We start from the raw sequence: 22,965 nt of genomic DNA on the forward strand, positions 1-22,965 counted from the left end.
TCCTTTTCGTAAAGCATTCTCAATTCCATAATACATGTAAGCCTTTAAAATGTACGCAACATCATCATGAAACCATTCAGAACTGACTTTTGCTACGTTATGGTTTTAAGATGGCGTATATATCGTATTAAACTAATAGTTGCACATCATGATGCGAAGCAAAAACGGTTTCAAACATATCTAATTTATAAATTGTTATTTACACATTCTATATCATATTGGGGTAAAATGTCAGTGCATATCGAAATCAAGAACTTTTTTCAAACGACTTTCCAACATTTTTGTATATGAATGCCACTTTTGCATCTGGAATACACCACATAATAAAGTTATCTTTAGCGAAGGCTATAGCTTTAAAACTCCATACCAAGAAGCAAATGTTTCTGCGGAAATAAGGTTTTAACGTCAAATAAAATGAAATAGAAATTTTAATAACAAAAGAAAGAAAAGGAAAGCAAATACTGTACACAAAACTCGATGAAACAAAACGGGAATAGCAAAAAAAGTATGGTTAATGGAAATACGGGTGTTAAGTTGATTTTTATGACTGATATAAAGCAAAATTGCGTGTGAAATTGTCGTTGTCCTTAGTTGTGAATATACCTCTGTAAAGATCATCTTAATATTAAGTGCTCTTGTCACTTATAAGCGTTCTAGGAATTTTGATTTTGAACGTTTGCCGAATTACTTTACTTTCAATTTGTTAGATAATTTACTTATGCAGTGTAGTCCTGAAATGAGTGCGGTTTGTAGATGTGTATGTTTGAGTTTTTTGAAAGTTTTAAAGACTTATGAAAATAGGTGAAAAACCTAACTATAAATAAAAGGTTTTTTTTCTGATAATACAAGAAAACATATAATCACTGAATTTCAATCGTACGTTGATGTGAACATTTTATTAGCATAATTATCGCTTAATGAAAAGCATTGACATTGTGGATTTATTCATGACACACATTCTTACCTCCACGTGACCCAACCCAAAGCATAGCTGTGCTACCTACTTATACCCCGTATTCAGTGGCGGATCCAGGGGGGGGTTCCGGGGGTGCGCACCCCCCCTTTATTTTTGCCGATCAATGCATTTGTATCGGGACATATGTTTTGCACCCCCCCTTTGCCCTGGGTTAGCCTGGGTTAGCACCCCCCCTTTCGAAAATTCCTGCATCCGCCCCTGATATTATTGACATGTTAAGATTTATCTTATATTATTTTTAAGTTATCAAATTATATTCAACTGTTCTTAAATAAAAGTAACGACCTTCTCAGATAAAATATTCAAATATGCTTTCAAACGTTAAATGTACCGGGCATATAAAAAAAATGAACAGTTGACATCTTACCGGTTGAACGAGTTTCTTGAAATTTTAATGTTATCGAAATTATTGAATCAATGCATGCATATTACTAAACTAAGGCTTGTTTGCACGGATTTTTTTATATTTATTACGAATCTATATCGTATTAACGACAACAATATTTATTTATTTACGTTGATCGCAGGCAAATTAACTTTCGTGTTGTTTGCCGAAGTTTTCCGGATCGTTACATTGATAAACAATAAAAACAGAGCACTTGCTAAACGTGACAAAAATGTGAATCTTAAGAGACATGACTTTCTTTTGTTATATTTTCCCTGTGTTCCCATTTGTTAATTAAACTTTTACTTATCAGTTGGTCAATGATTTTTTGTATTAAATTTGTTCTTGTAGAATCTGTTATTACTATTACCTTCCAGACATGTTTGTTAATATTCTTTCATCACGGGTTTTCCCTCGCACTTGCGTTGCGCAGTAGACGAAGTTATAACGAGAGGTCTAGTAGTAAAGGTCACTGAATACACAAAAATATCGGTAAATTAGTGTCTGGAAAATCAGCAATTTAATTTCGGTACATTTATAAAGATTTTGATAATATAAAGTATTTCTTTAAAAAAAAATCCCGTTCACTTTTTTTTAAAGTAAAACTTGGCCATTCAAGTATATAAAACGTATTCCTTTTTTTTTTAATTTTAGATAAGTTTCATATGATTTATTTATATATATTTTTTTTCATATAAAAACTACTGTTGCGTTTAATTCACCAGGCATGATCAAGTTCAAAAAGTTTGAAGGAAAAAAAGTATGAGAATTTATTTGGAAAACAGTTGGTACTACCCAATATTTTGCTTAATGATGAGGGACATAAGCCATACTTATGTTGGCGGTCTCTTGTCGCGAAAAAGTAAATATCGTCGATTGTAGAAATAGCATGCAATAAATATGAACGTCTGGATTGGGGTCCTTTTATTTCTGTATTGTTTAAATTTTCAGCCATATGTCACATTTGTTTTATAATTTTTGCCTATGATGCTTTATAATTCAGTACCCCCATTATACTATATTCTGTTTTTTTTTTTTTTTTTTTTCTTTTTCCCGTTTGTAAACATCCTTTATTGTTTTAACATCTTTAACGCTTTTTCTCTAACCTTAATGGTTCATTATTCTCTATTTTGTAAACCCAATCCAAACCTTCAGGTATACATACGTTATCTTTTTTTCTCTAACCTTGACTCATACATTTCTATTTATATTCTGTAAAATCATGTAAATACGTATCAGTACTTTAAACGATATCGACTGAATTGTTGAATACAATTTCAACCTTTAAACTTTTATTCTGATTGGTTTACTCAGCAGTATTAAAAATTTAAAAACAAGCTTTTCTCAGTACTTTGTTTACTTCTATTGGAAAGATGTTTTTCGAAATACTTTTATCATTATTTTGTTTTTATTCTTGTGCAAACACATTTGATTTGAACACATTTAAAGGAGCAGTATACGAACATCATGTTATAATGCCAGAGAACACAGAAACATGGGTGAATCGATCTTTTGCATTAGAAAATATGATGAAAAACATTTACGTTTACCAGAAACAAGCAATTAAAGCAGGAAAAGAGGTAAGTTGTATACAAAAAAAGGATTTCAGAAAATTACACGGAATATTTTTCAGTCAATACAATTATACCAGGGCAGACAGTTTTTATAGATGTTATTTTTACGATAGGATATGCAAAACCTGCCAAAACATGGACATGAATGTTTGTAATCAAGATATAAATGACAGAAATTACAAAATAAAAAAAATCGTTTATCGTCTGATTTGTCTCAGTGATTTGTATTTATTTTTAAAAATGACCTACTTAACGATCTGAACATGCGATGATTTCATTGCTATGAATAGACTTATGTCCAATCCATTAAAAGCATACACAATGATATGATTGCAACCTTTATAACCTCATCGCGTAAAAATAATATCACATACTGTAACGTTTGTTTGGTTTGTTTTTTTATTTCAAGTATACTAGAACACACCCGCGAAATCGCGGGCATATACAGCTTGTTAAACTGTTGTAGGATGATTTTTTGTAAAAGATGTTATGACTGGAGAATTTCGTATAAGGTATTAGCCCTTTCCTTTTTTTCCAAAGTCCGTTCTTTCTTTTAAATTCAATTATTTTTCGTGTTTCTGGCCTTATACCACAATTATTTTTCCCCTTTGCTACAATGCATTTTTTGGTAAAAGTCATGAAAAAAACATGAAATAAATGAAACTTCTTATAGACCATTATTATTCTAATAAAATGTGCTTCTAGAACAATCCATATGTGCTTTTCCTTTTAAGAGCCCTATTAGCATGCCACTGGTAGGATTTGAATCTCGTATAAATGACTAAGGCTCATTTGAGGGGTGGTCTGAGGGGCCCTGATCCCGAAATCCCGGGCTTAAAAACATGAAATCCCGAGGTGCGTATAATAACGAAATTCATATCCCGACATCCCGAAATTTAAAAAAAAATATTCTCGCATCCCGTTAAGATCAATCCCGAAATCCCGAGCTTAAAAACACCCGATCCCAACGTCCCGAATAAGTCCTGCTTTCCTCTTATCTCTACCCTACTTTCATTTTGGCCAAATCACTATTTTCACTTTCAACAATTAATTTTTATGCCTCATTTATGGGAATTATGTTTTCTAGTCTGTTCGTCCGTTCGTTCGTTCGTCCTTCTGTCCGGCTTCAGATTAAAGTTTTCACTTTCAACATTAAATTTTTATGCCCCATTTATGGGAATTATGTTTTCTAGTCTGTTCGTCCGTTCGTTCGTTCGTCCACCCGTCTGTCCCGTTTCAGGTTAAAGTTTTTGTCGAAGTAGTTTTTGATGAAGTTGAAGTCCGACCAACTCGAAACTTAGTAAATATGTTCCCTATGATATGATCTTTCTAATGTTAATGCTAAATTAGAGATTTTCCCCATTTCACGGTCCACTAAACATAGTAAATGATAGTGCCGATGTGGCATCCGTATACTATGGACACATTCTTGTTTCCACATGTTTATTTCAATATATATATATATGCAACTGGTATGGCCCCTTAGATAGTAAATATTTCAGAAAAAAGTAGACAGAATACAGACAGTCTTTGTATTTTATAGTAGTATAATCGTAGTTTACAGGTGGATAAACGCAAAAACATAATTTTCTCTAAGAAGGTATAATAGTTGTGGTTCTTGCTATCTAAAAACCATGATATGGAGAACGCTCTGATTGGCTTATTTATCTTTCATTTTTGTAATCTATCATACTATTGGTTGTTCTTGTGCATGTTTAAAACCGGAAGTCTAATCTATGACTAAAAGTCAGTCTGATAACGGAAACAATATCCGGACACCTATTTTGTCGTTTTTCTCCCAAAATAACTCAATCTGAATAATCATAAGAATGGATGACAAATGCGACTATGCATTCTACCTAAAGAACGCAGAGGCATGATGATTAATTTATTGTGGAAGGAAGAGAAACGACACACAAAATGAGGTCTTCTCGTTTAATAGTATAGATATGTACAATTAAGTGATCCATTACTATTTGAAGATTTATTTTGAAAACGATTGATCTATAAATAGATTAAACCGGCTTACACCTTTTTATTTATAAACGTACACGATGTTTATAGGGATAAATTCCACAGGCACTTGTTTCTATCCATAGGAAGGTCGATTATCCATATAAATAGAATGGATAGTCGACCTTCCTATGGATAGAAACAAGTGCCTGTGGTAAATTCAGTAAAAAATCTCCCATTAACTTCAATGTAAACCTACATGTTCAATTAAATTTATAACTTTTTTACCTTTACAAATTAGAAGCTTTCATATTTCATTCATAAAAGAACAAATGTAGCAACCATCAAAACATAGGGTCATGCGGCATTTTTGGGCCTTCCACATGACAAGAAGAAGTTAACATACACTGTAGTTTCGTACTTAATTCCTACAATGACCCCATCACTTTTCAATCCTGTTTAAAAAAAAAAAATCAAATGCATTCATCATTATTATTAATTTTTTTAACCTCAGATTTGATCCATCTAATCAAAAAAAATTAAACACTTTATCTACCAATCATTGCAGCACAGGTCTTCAATTTCATATTGAAATCTCTCCCCTAAATGGGCGGTCCCTGATGACGTATATTTATTTACTGAATTTACCCCTATATAATAAAGACCAATGCACTGTTAATTATTAAAAAAAATATTTTACTATTAAAATGTATTGTATGCAAGTATAAGTTATTCTAATACTAGTCTTCACTGTCACTGGATTAACCAAAGTATCAAAATTGTAAGGTTAATTTAATATTATTTATTGGACCCTCGATCTTCCCTTGGTTTTTGTCAGTTTCTCCATTTCTCAAAACGTACAATAACTTTACTTTGATGTGTATTGTTGTTCAGATTGATATAACGATCTAATTATTCGTTTTCCTCGATAATCTTTGATGCGAAAAATAGGTGTCACATTTCTCCTGTATCACAAATACCGCACAGATGCATTATTCCTTAACTATATAACGTTTACTTGATCTTTAAGTTTAAACCTAAAGCTGAATGTTTCGTCAACTTTTTAGAATAGGCCTGGACAGATATTTCGATTATCTATATAACTGATTCTTCATTTTCTTATTTTACTTCTTTTTTTTTCATCACATGTTCATAGTATGGTTGTATACATCTGCAAAACTTGAAATGTCTATGAACCTATAATGGTTTTAACATTCGTTAATCTTCTTTGAGTCTCACAGAGAAAACGTACAGAACATGTATTAAAAAGATTATAAATTTTGAACAAATAAAATAACATTCACACTGAAAGATATTCAGTAGAACCAAAAACCAAAAAATGCTATACAGCAACAATTACTTGTATGATTATGATTTTGTATATTCCTTTCAGGGAGTGGATATTTTAGTTTTCCCAGAAGACGGAATTTACGGAAACATCTTCAATAGAAAAAGCGTGGAATCTTATTTAGAATACATTCCGAATCCAGAGCTAGAAAAGTGGAATGCTTGTGACGAACCAGATAGATATAACAATACAGAAATTCAGCACTCTCTTAGCTGTATGGCAAAGCACAATTACTTGTATATAGTGGCAGATATGGGAGATTACCAACCATGCAGTTGTCAAAGTGATCCTAAATGTCCACCCGATGGTCATTATCAATTTAACACAGCAGTAGTATACGATAAAGCTGGTTATCTTATTGCTAAATATCATAAAATCAATTTATTTTATGAATTTCAGTTTGATGTCCCACCGGAAAGAAAGTCTGTTTCTTTTGAAACACCTTTTGGGAAATTTGGGGTAATGATATGTTTTGATATAATTTTTCGGAATCCAGCCATAGATTTGCTAGAGAACCATGACGTTGACAGTATAGTTTTTCCAACAGCATGGATGGATGCGCTACCTCTGTTAGCTGCGATTCAGTTTCATTCTGCGTTTGCTGCCGGTGCAAATATAAATTTTCTCGCTTCAAATATAAAAAAATCTGAAAGCAAATTTCACGGAAGTGGTATTTACTCTCCAACAGGTTATCTCGATTTTTATTACAGTGAAGACAATGTAGGAAAACTTCTTATAGCAGACATTCCTATTTATAACAGGAAACGCAACTCTTATCCTGAACTTAACATGCTGACAGAAGAAAACAATTCAAGGCCTTCTAACGATAGTTTTCAGTCCTTTGTTTTTCATGATCTTTACAATTTTGTACCTTTAATTGATATCAAAGATAAAAGAACAATATGTCATAACAAACTTTGCTGTTCCCTCACATACGAAAAGGTGACAAATACTGATGACGTTTTTGCTTTTGGTGCCTTTGATGGACTTCATACTTTTGAAGGTACTTATTACATCCAAGTTTGCATACTACTGAAGTGCAAAAACAGTAATCTCACAAGTTGCGGAGAACCAGACAAAAACAGCATAACATTTTTTAAGCAATTTAAAATCGAAGGTACATTTAATACATCATACATTTTTCCCGAAATTTTGTTGTCTAACGCTAGCGATTTACTACTTTTAGCAGCTCCGAACACTTGGAAATACGCCACAGGAATTCTTCAGAGTGAAATTCAGCTAGAATATCCAGTCGTGTCAGCTGCAATGTTGGCGAGGGTATACGAAAAGGATCATATATTGTTATCAGATAAAAATCCAAACAAAAGAACTCAGTTTGATTTTCCAAGAGATCAGAGAAATCTATTGTTACATGTAAGAATCGTCATAACTTTTTATAAATTTTTGTCAGCTGTATCCAACTACATTATATCTCTTCTGCAAATGTAATATACTGCATACAAGTTTTTGAGTATTTTTATTAATATACATAATCTTTTATTTAGTTTTGTCAACTTTATAAAACTCCAGTATAAAATATCTTCAATGAAAAAAACAGTTGTCTAGGAATATTAATCGTAGTATTATTTTTGCAATTAATAGATAACTATAAAAATGCCAGTGGCATATTTTAATTTTAGGAGCTGTTTCTGTATATGCAAAATGTTTTTGCCTGAATAATTTGAGAGTTCAAAATTGAATTGAGTGTATAGGAAGGCCAAATACAGTTGCGGCATTTAATATTTATATGTTGAATATTTGTTTTCGGGTTCATAGTCTATTTTTATATGAAAGGGTAGCACGATCATTTTAACACTAGCAAATGTGTCGTTTACAGCTGTCAATTTTAATATTTACAGAAAATTTCAATTGTCTTGGAATAAATAGCAAACTATAAATGACTACAATCGTTGTACTATTTTATAGCTGGTCAAGCGGAGTCTTATGTAAATGATTATTGAAATCTCAACCATCACATCTTTCGAAGGACCACAGAACTGTTGGATAACTAGAACATCGGGCAATACGGCTTTAGAAGTGCCAAATTTCCAGACCAATGGACTTTCAGATCAATAAACCTACGGACACCAAAATGTTCTGTTTCGCACAAAAATATACGAGGGGTTTGCATTTGGTTCATTTCGTTCATTGCATGTCATATCCGTACGTGTTGACTGCACAGTTGAGCAAATATTTAAATTGTGTCATTCTACTATATCTCATTTTAAATGACACATTGTCAGTCTCTGCTGCGACTGTCATACAATTGAGAGGTTTAGCGCTATAAAACCAGTTTCAATCCACCATTTTCTACATTTGAAAATGCCTGTACCAAGTCAGATATTTGACAGTTAGTGTCAATTCGTTTGATGTGTTTTGTCATTTGATTTTGACATATGATTAGGGATTTTCCGATTGAATTTTCCTCGGATTTCAGTTTTTTTGTGATTTCACTTTTTTCATATACCTGCATTGAATTCAAGAACTGCCTATTATGTGTCAGCTCTTCAAATGCAAGCATCACCAAAAGGACATAGGTTGTCGAGAAATTCGTTTGGTACTTTCATCCTATATTTATATAAACATTCATTAAAGACCTATTGGTCTATTGGTGACCTTCTGTTGTTGTCAGTTCTATGGTCGGGTTATTTTCTCTTTGACACACTCCCCATTTCCATTCTCAATTTTATGTCACAAGATTTCTGAAAGTGTTTTGTGGATGCAAATATCGAATTGAATAAATAATCAGAGGACACACACTTTTTGATTATCTTAATGACTTCTTTCATGCTTTTGTAAATCATTGGTTTAAAATTTCACTGTACTCTTGCAACTCTTGAAGAATTCTATGAACATGATGAATAACAGAAAAATATTCGTACATACATAATTCGTAGGAATATGAATTATCTGTGAGAAATTCGATAGCGAAATTGTCATGGAATTCTAATGTAAATCATCACACATTATATATTTATTCATGTTATTCCTTTTAACCTTAAAATATGTATCCCGGTTTCTCTCAGGTGTTTAGTTTATTTCATTTATGAAATATAAAAAAGAAGATGTGGTATGATTGCCAATGAGACAACTATCCACAAAAGACCAAAATAACACAGACATTAACAACTATAGGTCACCGTACGGCCTTCAACAATGGGCAAAGCCCATACCGCATAGTGAGCTATAAAAGGCCCCGATAAGACAATGTAAAACAATTCAAACGAGAAAACTAACGGCCTTATTTATGTAAAAAAATGAACGAAAAACAAATATGTAACACATAAACAAACGACAACCACTGAATTGCAGGTTCCTGACTTGGGACAGGCACATACATAAATAATGTGGCGGGGTTAAACATGTTAGCGGGATGTTTGTTAAAGTACACCTACTTTCTGTTTTTAACATTCACAGGTACACATTTAATAAGATAAAGTGTAAAAAGATATAATGGTCTCGATTGCCTTTCTTTACAATTTTTTGCACATTCTTCTCTATTATTTTAATCTAAGTACCCAGTGCTCGCTTTTCTTCACATTTTGTTGTCCTATTTTTAATTTCTCCCTCTAGCCTTGGCGTTATATTTCCTATTGTGAATATCCCCATCGTCTCCCTCATGTATGTTATCTGTATGTATGAATCAGTACTTAAAAATGGGTTTTCCGGTCGAAGTGCGCAGAATAGTTAAAAATAATTTCAACCATTTTCATTTTATGTAATTGACTCAATAGAGTTAAAGTATTACAAATTCATAAATTCTATTTTTCAGTATTTCTACAGGAAAGATGTTTTTCGGAATAATTGTATTTTGTTTTTATTCTTGTACAAATTCATTAGCTTCAAACACATATAAAGGAGCAGTATTCGAACATAGTGTTATAATGCCAGAGAATACGAAAGTATGGGTGAATCGATCTTATGCATTAGAAAATATGATGAAAAACATTGATGTTTACCAGATACAGGCAAAGAAAGCGGGAAAAGAGGTAAGTTGTATATAAAAAGGGGATTATCCATATAATCATCAAGGAAAATATCTAATTGCAAACAGCTATTGATGAAAAGTATATGTAGGAAGTCTTTATTTCATCTGTGATTACTTATGTTTTTGTTATTATTTTCGGGGGTGTATTTAGTAACATGAAATGGTGAAGTATTTTGTTTTCTGTCATGTCTACGATAATGTAAGTTTTTACATATAACAGTTGGCTAATCCTGTATTCATTTGTAATAAAAAAAATTATTAAACTAACCTAAAGTTTACTAACATTTTTACACTTTGTTAATTATACAGTTGCAAACATTCAGTATATACTGATTCATATCTATACAATTCTTGAAAACTAGCACATAAAACCCATTGGTGTTCTTCTTTTTGTTTGGGTTGGTATCTCGAGGAAGTCTATTATTCTATATTATGACTGTTATCATTACTAGAGGCCAATATTATTAATCCGTGTTACTACCTCATGTTTATTCTAAGACTTCATTACTTTTCTGCCGATCTACCTGCAAATGTTATAAACCTTAAAGTATCATTTATATAAAACAGTCAATAAACTTCAAGCATGCACGTGTAGACAGTTATTGTCAATCAAAATAAGAAAGGTGGAGTCTCAATAAATATTAAAAGATAATATTGCCACACAATAAATCCCTTATCTGTAGACAAGGAGTTAACTTAATACATTTAATTAAGTCCATCAACTGAACGATGTTAAGACGTTATTGCATAACATTCTAAATGATATGTAACTTAGCCATTTACGCAGTGTTAACTGATATACTATTCTTAGAATTCTAAATATGTCACAAGTAATTTGGTTGTCTATCATAGTATACAATCGAGAGCAAGGAAAAACATGCAAGTTTTTATGTCAACCATACATGTGCAACCCCGTTGATTTAACTTTAAGCATAAACTATGTGTGTTTCTCGCTTTGTGTTTCAAAGTTTGTCTTTTAAACTATCGTTTATATACTAATGCAGTTCCACTAAATTTTCAAGAAGTTCATTCAATTATATGTAATTTTCGAGATATTTTACTAAATTTGATCACACATCGTTGTCAACTTAATGGAATTTGATGCGTCGATCATGCAAGTGAGAGGTTTAGCGCTTTAAAACCAGGTTTAATCCACGATTTTTCTACGTTTAAAAATGCCTGTACCAATTCAAATCAGAAATATGACAGTTGTTGTCCATTCTTTTGATGTGTTTTATCATTTGATTTTGCCATTTGATTAGGGACTTTCGGTTTTAAATTTTGCTCGGAGTTTAGTATTTTTGTGATTGTACTTTTTTATACACACCTATACCGTACATAGACCCTTTAGAAAAAAAATTATACAGAAAGCTAAATCACTAGCCCAGAAGTCAGCACTTCTGTGTTGACATGATTTATCATTGATAGGGTCATAATTATAAATTGGCTGTTTACAAAACTTTGATATTTTTTTTTAAATGCTAAGGCTTTCAACATAAGAAATATATTACCTTTGCTTCATTTGCCAAACTTTTAAGAATTTTTGGTACTCAATGCTCTTTAACTTTTCACTTCATTTGACCAATTTTTATCTGATTTTGATTCGAGCGTCACTAATGAGTCTTTTGTGGACAAATCGCCCGTCTGATGCAAATACAAACTGTCAAACTTTCAATCTTGGTATCTATGATAATTTGATTTCTACTTGTTATATGTTTTAAGAACAAGAATAAGAACACTAAACAATATCACGACATTTATCATGTCTCCCTATACTTAATGTTTCCGTACATTCTTTTCAGAAAGTGGATATTTTAGTTTTCCCAGAAGACGGAATCTATGGATACAAATTCAATAGACAGGGTGTGGAATCTTATCTAGAATACATTCCAGATCCAGACCTTGAAGATTGGAATGCTTGTGATGAACCAGATAGATATAACAATACAGAAATTCAGCGCTCTCTTAGTTGTATGGCAAAAGACAATGAATTGTACATTGTAGCAAATATAGGAGATAACCAACCATGTAGTCGACAAAATGATCCGAATTGTCCGTCCGATGATCATTACCAATTTAATACAGCAGTAGTATACAATAAAACTGGTTACCTGATAACTAAATATCACAAGATCAATTTATTTTATGAATATCAGTTTGATGTCCCACCGGAAAGAAAGTCTGTATCATTCGCAACCCCTTTTGGAAAATTTGGAGTGATGATATGCTTTGATATAATTTTTCGGAATCCCGCTATTGAGTTGCTAGAAAACAATAACGTTGACAATATCGTATTCCCAACGGCATGGATGGATGCTCTACCGATATTAGCCGCGATACAGTTTCATTCCGCGTTTGCTGCCGGTGCAAACGTAAATTTCCTCGCTGCGAATTTAAAAAACTCTAGTATCAAAGTTCATGGCAGTGGTATCTACTCCGCAGAAGGATATCTCGATTTTCATTACGATAATGAAGATGTTGGAAAACTTCTCATAGCAGAAATTCCTATTCGCAATAGGAAAGGAAACTCCTATCCTGAACCTAAAAATATGACAGAAGAAAACAATTCAATGACTTCGAATGATAGATTTCAGGCCCTTGTTTTTCGTGATCTTTACAATTTTGTACCATTAGTTGATATTCAAGGTAAAAGGACAATATGTCATAACAAACTTTGCTGTTCACTCACCTACGAAAAGAAAATGGATACTGATGATTTTTTTGCTTTTGGTGCGTTTGATGGACTACATACATATGAAGGTACCTATTACATCCAAGTTTGCATATTACTGAAGTGTAAAAACAGTAGTCTTACAAGTTGTGGAGAACCCGAGGTAAACAGCAAAACATTTTTCAAGCAATTTAAGATCGAAGGTACATTTACTACTGCATACATATATCCCGAAATTCTATTGTCTAACGCTAGCGATTTACTACTTTTAGCAGCTCCGAACACTTGGAATTACACAAGAGGCATTCTTCAGAGTGAAAATCAGTTAGAATATCCAGTCGTGTCAGCAGCCATGTTGGCGAGGGTATATGAAAATGATTTGACAATAAATCACGGAAATCACATGTTACCTGAAATCGTCGTGATAACTGCTTTGTTAGCTATTTCGAACTACATCTTTGGTTGAAGTCATAAAACTCTGCTCAGTGCTTGTAGCACTAAAATCATGCTCTAAAAATGAATACCAGCATTTTGATTGGTTGATTTTGGAGTATGAGTAAAAAAAAATGACTCGAAAGTTTTATAACCTGTAGGCAAGGTGTCTTCTGTAGAAGTTATATATTGCCTTAAAGTTATTTGGCATTATTTTTAATCTTTTTTAATCATTTATTCATTTTATTAATCGTGCGAGTCAACATTTCAAACCTACAATTAACAAATAGTTCTGTTAGTAGATTTATCGTACAGTCATTTTTTCAATATATAGCTTTAATTTTAACATCATATTGTATTTAAAGATTAATCTTAGAAGCTCTAAGTGTCTATGCATTCTCTTTTACATGCAACATTTGAAGCCATTTTTCTTAAACGAGCACCAAGGTTTAATTGTATTAAAAAGCTGAAACCTGTTGCTGCATTTAAAATTATGTGTTATTTTTTTTTTTTTCTTTTAGGTTTTATTATTATATAAATGGTTATGATGATAATTTTTGAATACTTGCATATATATTATTCGAGTGATACATGTTACATGTGTTACCTTGGGGGTTTTGAAAACAACTTAGCTTTGCAGTATAGGTCTTGCACATCGTGTAATGCCTTCCGGTAACATATAGTTGGTAAATTCCCCCCTATTGGTTTTTGGTGGGAAGTTTCCCAATACAACATCTTCTTTTTTTATATATTTACAGACAAAAATTATTGTCTTGGAATGTATTTTAAAAAGTTGATGATTCACACGTTGTTTTTTTTTTTTATTTTTTGTAGCCGGTCAACTAGAGTTTTATATAAACATAATAAAACTTTTTCCATCACAAATTTGAGCGTTTGATCAATTAAGTAAACAAATTAGCAGAGGAGCCTTAAATCTGCTGTGGTCCTTTTCCTTTCCCGAATGGTATTATCAACTCTTCTATACATTTAAGCCAATAGAATCTACGCAACATCATTAGGGAACCAATCATACCTAACTAATGCAAAATGCTTCGGACACTTCAAATTTATAAAGGGTTATTTTTCATTCTATATCATTATGGGATCTTTCCAAAATAAAGCCTTTGTTGGAAGTGCCTTATCTCATAAATAAAGGCAACAGTAGAATACCACCGTTCAAAATTCATAAATCGATAATCCAGTTTCTTACGTTTGTGTTTACGATATATGACGAGTGATGATTCATTGAAAATTCGAAGTATCTTTATTTAATGAGAAATAGAGTAATTTTTATTGTTAGACATGTCTCCATATACGGACTTATAGAGAATGAAATTGAGAATGGAAATGGGGAGTGTATCAAAGAGACAACAACCTGACCACAGAGCAGAAAAAAACCGAGGACCACCAAAGGGTCTTCAACACAGCGGGAAAATCCCACATCCAGAGGCTTCCTTCAGCTGGCCTCTAAACAAATATGTATACTAATTCAGTGATAATGATCGTCATACTAAACTCCGAATTATACACAAGAAACTAAAATTAAAGATCATACAAGACTAACAAAGACCAGAGGCTCTTGAGTTGGGACAGGCGCAAAAATTCGGCGGGGTTCAACATGTTTTTTGAAATCTCACCTTTCCCCCTTTACCTATAAGCAATGTAGAAAAACAAACGCACACCAATACGCATAGTTAAACTCAGTTTAAGAGAAGTCCGAGACCGATGTCAGAAGAGGTAACAAAAAGAAATAACCAAAATAAATGTGTAAAAATAAAATCATTGACATTCCATTGATAAATCATTGAAAGAAGTCAGTATATACATTTTATAATTAAGAAAATTGATCTTTCAATTAAAAGCTCAAAACTAAGATTATTTGGCATACATTAAGTTCAAATCCTCAGCAAATTAGTGATGTGAACATTAAATGAAGTAGTTTAAGTATTTTTTTCACAGAATATAAATGAATCTCATCTGGTACATTTCACCAGAATAGCCCTATCTCACGAAGACTACAGTTTTTGATATTTCAAATATTTCTGCCGATATAATTTTAATGTAAACTAAATGAAATAGAAAAGTGAGCGATAAAAGAAAGAAAAGGAAAGTAATTTTTTTTGAAAGATCAAACTCAAAAAGTAGTGTGAAAAACATTAAAATTGTGGGAAGTATAAATATAATTTTCAAGTTCATTTTTTATGACTAATATCAAGCAAAATTGCTACGCGAGATTGCTGGTTTCCTTTTTGAAAGTATCAATTTGATGATCATCTTATTAGTAAGTGCTCCTTTACTTCGTAAGTGTACAGGGAATTTTAATTTTTCTCCGTTTTAGAATTAATTCATTTTCAATTTGTTAGATAATTATCTACATTGTTGTCCCGAAATGAGGACTGTCTGTACTTTTTCATTATAGTTGTTTTTGTTTGTTTGATATACTTTGATAATTTAATTTTTTGATATGTTTTAGTATAAAACAGTATCCATAATTGTATGCAGTTACTGATAATACAGGGATGCACATACCTTTTTTTCACGAATTTTCAATTTTTATCGGAAAACACTCAAAGCTTTGTGATACATATATATATGAATAATTTATAAAATAAGTATTATTATCATATACTTAGACTTAATAACATAAGCGTTTTACTGTATGATAATAGCATTAAATTAACGTAAATTCCATATTTTTCGAATTGGTGCTTTGCGGGCTGATATGAAAAGTTGATCACATGCTTCGATTGTTATCACATGCTTTTCCGTAACGTTATCGCATGTCATTCCGGTAATACTCGGCAAATTCCGGAAAATACACCTCAATGCTACGTTTTCAGTGAAAACATTAAAAAGTAGTGTACAAAACAATTATTTGGACACTGGAAGGAATATTGTGTAAAATTATAATTAAAAAAAAAACTAAAAAAAAAAAAACCCCAAACAATAAACAAACAAACAAAGTATTAAATAAATGCATTTTTAAAAGTTTCAAACATAATTTAGAACTGGGTCTTCCAAGTGCTCCACGAAACCTCTTTCTAAATTATTAACATCTATTTTATCAGCAATCAAAGACGGGCTTCAAAGTTATTGTGAAACTGCCTTTTCTACAGGGGGCGTGAATCAGATGTGGATACTTAAAAATTCCAAAGATCTTTTAGAGTACATACAATCTAACTCTCTTTCATCTTGAAACAGTATTAAAACATTTGACTTTTCTACTCTTTACACTAGTATTCCACATTCCAAACTAAAAGACAAATTGAAAGAGTTGGTATTGCTTTGCTTCATTAAAAAGAATGGCCTACGTAGATACAAGTATCTTGTCTTAGGGAGGGATAAATCCTACTTTGTAAAGGATCACTCTGGTTTAAACAAAAAATTCTCTGAAACTGATATTATCAAGATGCTTGATTTCTTGATTGACCACATATTTGTTACGTTCGGAGGACGTGTTTTTCAACAGACTGTCGGCATTCTAATGGGAACAAACTGTGCCCCTCTACTTGCCGACTTGTTTTGTGTATTATTATGAGGCTAACTTCATGTAGGAACTTCTTAGGAAGAAAGATAAGAAGTTAGCAATATCCTTTAACTCTACTTTCCGCTATATAGATGATGTTCTTTCACCAAATAATTCAAAATTTGGTGACTATGTGGAACGCATCTATCCAATCGATCTAGAGATAAAGGATACTACAGATACAGTTAAGTCGGCCTCATATTTTGACTTACATCTAGAAATTGACAATGAGGGTCGGTTAAAAACAAAACTTTACGACAAAAGAGATGATTTCAGCTTTCCAATTGTGAACTTTCCATTTCCATAAGTAGCAACATTCCAGCAGCACCTGCATACGGGGTATACATCTCCCAATTGATACGATATTCCCGTGCTTGCATTTCCTATCATGATTTTCTTGATAGAGGGTTGCTGCTCACAAGGAAGCTATTAAACCAAGAGTTCCAAATGGTGAAGTTGAAATCATCCCTCCGTAAATTTTACGGACGCCATCACCAGTTGGTTGACCGTTATGGAATAACCGTTTCACAAATGATATTGGATATGTTCCTTACGTCGTAACTACAATCCCCTTCCCGTTCATGAATGTGACCTACCGAATTGGATTTTTTACCGGATTTGTTATCTCATAAGCAACACGACGGGTGCCACATGTGGAGCAGAATCTGCTTACCCTTCCGGAGCACCTGAGATCACCCCTATTTTTTGGTGGGGTTCGTGTTGTTTATTCTTTAGTTTTCTATGTTGTGTCATGTGTGCTGTTGCTTGTTTGTCTTTTTCAATTTTAGCCATGGCGTTTTAATTTTTTTTAGATTTACAAGTTTGACCGTCCCTTTCGTATCTTTCGTCCCCCTTTTAGAAAGTTACTTAAAAAAGTTTTTCCAAACAGTGTTTATAATGCAGATTTTTGTCGATTCGTCCATATTAAAATCTTTTTCTTCTCTGTTGAGGCATAGAATAGAAAGATTTCATATCGAATGTACTAAATGTGGGGTCCGACGTCCGTGAACTTTTCACTTTTTGAACTTCTATTTGGGAACCACGTAGAAGGATCAATATATGAATTTGTTATTTTTCTCCATTTTTGAAGCATACGATAAAAAGATCATGACATGTCATTTTTCATATCGCATGTATCATCAGCCCTCGGTCAATATCAGCCCTCGAGGCATGCGGCTCTTGTGTTGATATTGAACCTAGGGCTGATAATACATGCGATATGAAAAATGTCATGTAATAATCTGATAATATTGAATTTATATTATTATTTAATGCAAATCGTACGTTGATGTCAATATTATTATCAAAATACCTGCTAATTATAAATTTTCTTAGAAATAGTCATTTAAGTTTCCTTTATCTAATTCAAAAATAAACGTAAATAGTTCGCCTAAGAATGCGCATTCTTTGTACAACAATCAATCATTGATCATTTGCCCCCCCCCCCTTTTTTTTCTCAAAAACAAAACACCCCGAAATGTTTATAGTACAAAGTATATAAAACACACGTGCGTCTTCTCTATGAAGTGACTTTATGCTCCTCAGTGCTCTTCAACTTCATACATTATTTTACCTTTTTAACTTTTTTTTCGACCTTCACTGATGAGTCTTATGTAGAAGAAACGCCCGTCTTGTACAAATACACAATATCAATCCTGGTATCGTTGATGAGTTTATTCATAAAGTAACTATGAATACAAATACTAAATTAAAAGGAGCAGTTGAGTGCACCAAACAAATTTTTACATCCCGTTACAATATTGATGTGCATGCAACAGCATGATGCGAATCAGTGGTCGTTGGTTCATTTCTGTCACATTTGTTTAGTTGTTTAGTTATAAATTATGCTGTTAGTTTTATTAGGGTGCCCAATCAACAATTTTGATCGATTTGTCTTAACTGAATAACACACGACTATATTTTATATCATTGGAAAGAGGAGAGCAAGCCTCATCGAAATACCGTTGTCATCGTTGTTTTTCATTTTGATCTTCGAGATAGACAGGTCATTCTTTTTTTTCCCATCCGAACTAAAGAAGAAAATGTTAGGGTAGTTTTGCTATATAGTAATCAAAGGTACCAGGATTATAATTTAGTACGCCAGACGCACGTTTACACAAGACTCATCAGTGACGCCCATATCAAAATATTCATAAAGCCAAACAAGTACAAAGTTGAAGAGCATTTAGGATCGAAAATTCCAAAAAGTTGTGCCAAATACGGCTAAGGTAATCTATGCTTGGGATAGGAAAATCCTTAGTTTTTCGAAAAATTCAAAGTTTTGTAAGCAGGAAATTTATAAAAATGACCACATTATTGATTTTCATGTCAACACCGACTATATATGAAGACATCAAAATTATATCTGGAGTGAAGCTCTTATTATGGTTTAAAAGTAGATTCACAAGGAAGAAGTTTGACAAAGGAGGAATTTTGAATTGTAGCCAATTTTACGATCACTTTGTTTAGGTCAATTTGTTCAGGTCACAATGATCTATTTTGAGTTTTGACTTGAGATCATTCAACCTAACAACAAGATCTCAAGCTGCATCTATAGATTCATCGATGTCCAAATTAGAAAGGTTTGACAAATCGGTGAAATCATCTGGGTTGTCCTTCAAGACTAAAAAACAGTGCGCTTACCGAGCCTTAATAGGGATGACGTTGTATCGCATCATGTTACAGTATGTGCCGCTGGTAGAATGTTACAGATGGCAAACCCGAGACTTCTACATATTTCGTGGACAGGTATATAGCGGCGCAAATCTTGTTTGCAAGTTATAGTGCCTGTTTGAAACCATAGCTCATGCGTATGCTGCTTGGAGGGGAAGTAATAAACGCATAAGATCAGAACATCTGTATCTTGTGACTTTATTATCATCCTACCCTTGAATCTTTTCACAACGAACTCTTTGTCTACATGAACAGCATGTAAAATCATGCGAGTTTCTACTTCATTTCTACAAAATAATTCGTAAAACTTGAATACTGCTTCTGAGCAGATTTATGGTCCTTGGAGGTGCTAGCTAAATAAATGACTTCCTCATGTATCATAGTAACTGTTGAATTACCATGATGCTAAACAATCGATTTGCCAAGAAATCTGAGTAAGGTCTGCTGATTCTCACTGACTCATAGAAACTTTTTCCAGTCAGGAATTTGATGACCTTCTATATATGACATGAAACACTTTTTCATACGAATAAGAACTTGATTCAGCTTTAAAATAACTGCAATTGTGTCTGCTAGTGTAAGATTTATAACAAAAATGTTGGTACAATAGTTTGTAATCATCAGTACGAAGATGATCTAGGTCTGAAGCATCATGCAGTATACTAAAAAATAAATGATCTTTCCGTGCTCCCATAGCCTCGATAAAGCTTTTGTTTGTGCTAATTTCTCGCATATTAATAAGCAATGCCGTAGAACCCTGACATATAACTCACATATCCTATTGTATTTCATTCCTACTTCGTTTAGGGCTTGATGGGCATAGTTTAACAAAACTGTGAATGTGCGCCATATTCTGGATCTGAAACCGAATGATTTGATTTGTATATTATAACAAAACTGTAAATTCAAAAAAACAATTTAACAAAAACAAAATATTTCCTTAAACGAAACAACGATCTTCAACCAAACTGGACTATTCAAAAAAACATAAAAATCGACCATACAACAAGCAAAAAAAGAGAAATGAAGTTATAGTGCCTAACAAGATTTTGTGAGGGAATTCAATGTTTGCTATACCACTGTTCATTTAAACGCACTTTATGACAATACCACTATACCAATCGTAATGAAATTGTTTGCAGTGTTTTGAGAAATGATTTTACTTTGTTGTCACGTATTGTTTGTGAAACATTTTATGTTTTAAAAGGATGAATTTTCTGTATAAAGTCCATAATTGTGTGGACTTTTGAAGCCCAAACTTTGTACTGCCTTAAATACATATGTTGGGTTTTGAGTGTGTTTGTACTTCGCGTTGTGTTCGTTTAGGGTTTGACTAACAATAAATACAATCGTGTGGTTCAACATTCATTCAAAAGCATAGATTCATAAGATACAATATACATAGTAACGCGACGTCACATCGTCAGTGGCGACGGCACACATACGAACGTATAACGTTCCCGCAATCCTCGACATCCTGGGGGCCACCGAAATGAGATTACTAAAGAAAAATGATAAAATTTACAATCACAAAAGAATACAAAAAGAATTTACTTTTACTGTCTCTGTAATTTACTATACTTAAATTACTCCTGAAATTTACTTTAACTAATTCACAATTGTCTTTCATTTTGCCCCTCCGTCATTGAATGTAATTGATAGGTAAAAGTCCTTTTTGGTTTACTTTTGGCGGGAACGAAGTAAATAGTGCGTTTTACAATTTTCACTAGTTGGTCCTTGTAATTCCAACGGATATAATTTAACAATTGGTCGGTTTGTAATACCAGTATCTGTTTTGATGATAGCAGTGCGGATAAATCCATCTTTTCCACGAATCAACTCCTTCACGACGGCTAACCTCCACATAAGTCTATTTGAATCGTTGTGAACTTGAACGATGTCTCCTACTTCAATAGTTTGAACGTTATTACCAGTTGCACGGTGGAATTCTCTTAAAGATGTTAAATATTCATTCCTCCAACGTGTACGAAAATGTTCAATCAGTTGATGTTGTCTCTGAAGTTTTTTGTTACAAGACGAATGGTTAGAATTGTGAAAGTTTTCAATATCATCCATTTGATGTGGTAGCGAATCCAATCTCCTTCCGTTTAGTAAGTGTGATGGCGTAAGTGGTTGTGGGTCGGTTATGTCTGTTGATATATACGTAATCGGACGATTATTCAGCATGCTTTCAATTTCAGTCACTATGGTTCGAAGCATGTCAATAGTAACAAATGATCGACCTAATACTTTTTTAATAGCATTTTTGGTTAGTCCTATAAGTCTTTCCCACCATCCACCAAACCATGGGGCTCTGTTTGGGATAAATTTCCATTCGGTTCCACGCTCCACCACTTTTTGTTGAATTGATTGGGCTGCAGCTTTAAATGTATTAGCGTTATCTGACATCATTATTCTTGGAAGTGAATGACGTGCCACAAATCTCCTAAAAGCTAACATGAATGACTCTTCTTTCATATCCGGTACAATTTCTAGATGTACTGCTCGTGTTGCTGCACATGTAAACAGGCAAATATAAGTTTTGCAGTCAATGTTATTTTGTCCTTTTGTACACAAAGCGCCTGTAAAGTCAACACCTGTAACAAAAAAGGGATATTCATCGTTAAGTCTATCTTTCGGAAGCGGCGGTGGCTCAGGTGCGCGGTAAGGTTTTCCTGTTACTTTATTGCACTGTGAGCATTTTCTAAGATGGTATTTCACACATTGACGAATTCTCGGAATCCAAAACTTCTGCTGAATATGCGCAATTGTGCTGTTTAGTCCAGAGTGTAGATTTTTGTGATGCATGTCTCTAATTATCAATGACGTAAAATGGTGTTTCGTTGGTAACAAAATTGGATACTTCGTATTATATTCTAATGGTGCGTTGTTTAGTCTTCCTCCGCAGCGTAATAATCCGTTGTCGTCCAAATAAAGTCTAAGTTGTCTAACTATAGCAACTTTATGTTTCGATGATGGGTTCAAACAATCAATCTCGAGTTCAAATGTCGTCCGCTGAACATTACGAATAAGTGTAATTTCGGCTTCTCCGATTTCTTGAATGCTGAGTATTCCAATCGTTCGCTCGCTTTTACGGGTCTTCAGATTACGAATAAATCTTAACACATATGCTGTTATTCTAACCAATTTACTTAACGAGCTATATTTTTCAATTTGAATACAACTTGTCTTTGGTACATGTATCTCAGCGTCCATATATTCCTCTGTAATTGTTGAAAATGTGTTACAGTTTTCCACATTTCTTGTCCAGCTTGGCCATTCTGTCTTGTTGGCGATCCATTTTGGTCCCTTTATCCAAAGTGCACTATTCATGAGCTGTTTTGCCGTAATTCCGCGGGTAAGATAATCTGCTGGGTTTTGGTCTGTTGGGCAATATCTCCAATCACTGTTTGCGGCCAATTTTCGAATTTCTTTGAGA

General features: G+C 33.1%; 2 protein-coding genes across 2 annotated transcripts; both read left to right on the forward strand.

Moving 5' to 3' along the window:
* The first annotated feature begins 2,674 nt into the window (after positions 1-2,674).
* Positions 2,675-7,736, forward strand: LOC143075647 (pantetheinase-like). The gene is made up of 2 exons (XM_076251150.1): positions 2,675-2,941; positions 6,282-7,736. Exons 1-2 carry the CDS (start codon positions 2,735-2,737, stop codon positions 7,683-7,685), a joined length of 1,611 nt encoding a protein of 536 aa, XP_076107265.1. The 5' UTR covers positions 2,675-2,734; the 3' UTR covers positions 7,686-7,736.
* Positions 7,737-9,919: 2,183 nt separating this feature from the next.
* On the forward strand, positions 9,920-13,881 carry LOC143075648 (pantetheinase-like). The gene is made up of 2 exons (XM_076251151.1): positions 9,920-10,225; positions 12,027-13,881. Exons 1-2 carry the CDS (start codon positions 10,025-10,027, stop codon positions 13,359-13,361), a joined length of 1,536 nt encoding a protein of 511 aa, XP_076107266.1. The 5' UTR covers positions 9,920-10,024; the 3' UTR covers positions 13,362-13,881.
* The last annotated feature ends 9,084 nt before the right edge of the window (positions 13,882-22,965 follow it).

Source organism: Mytilus galloprovincialis, chromosome 5 (genome assembly GCF_965363235.1).
Source record: "Mytilus galloprovincialis chromosome 5, xbMytGall1.hap1.1, whole genome shotgun sequence".
NCBI lineage: Eukaryota > Metazoa > Mollusca > Bivalvia > Mytilida > Mytilidae > Mytilus > Mytilus galloprovincialis.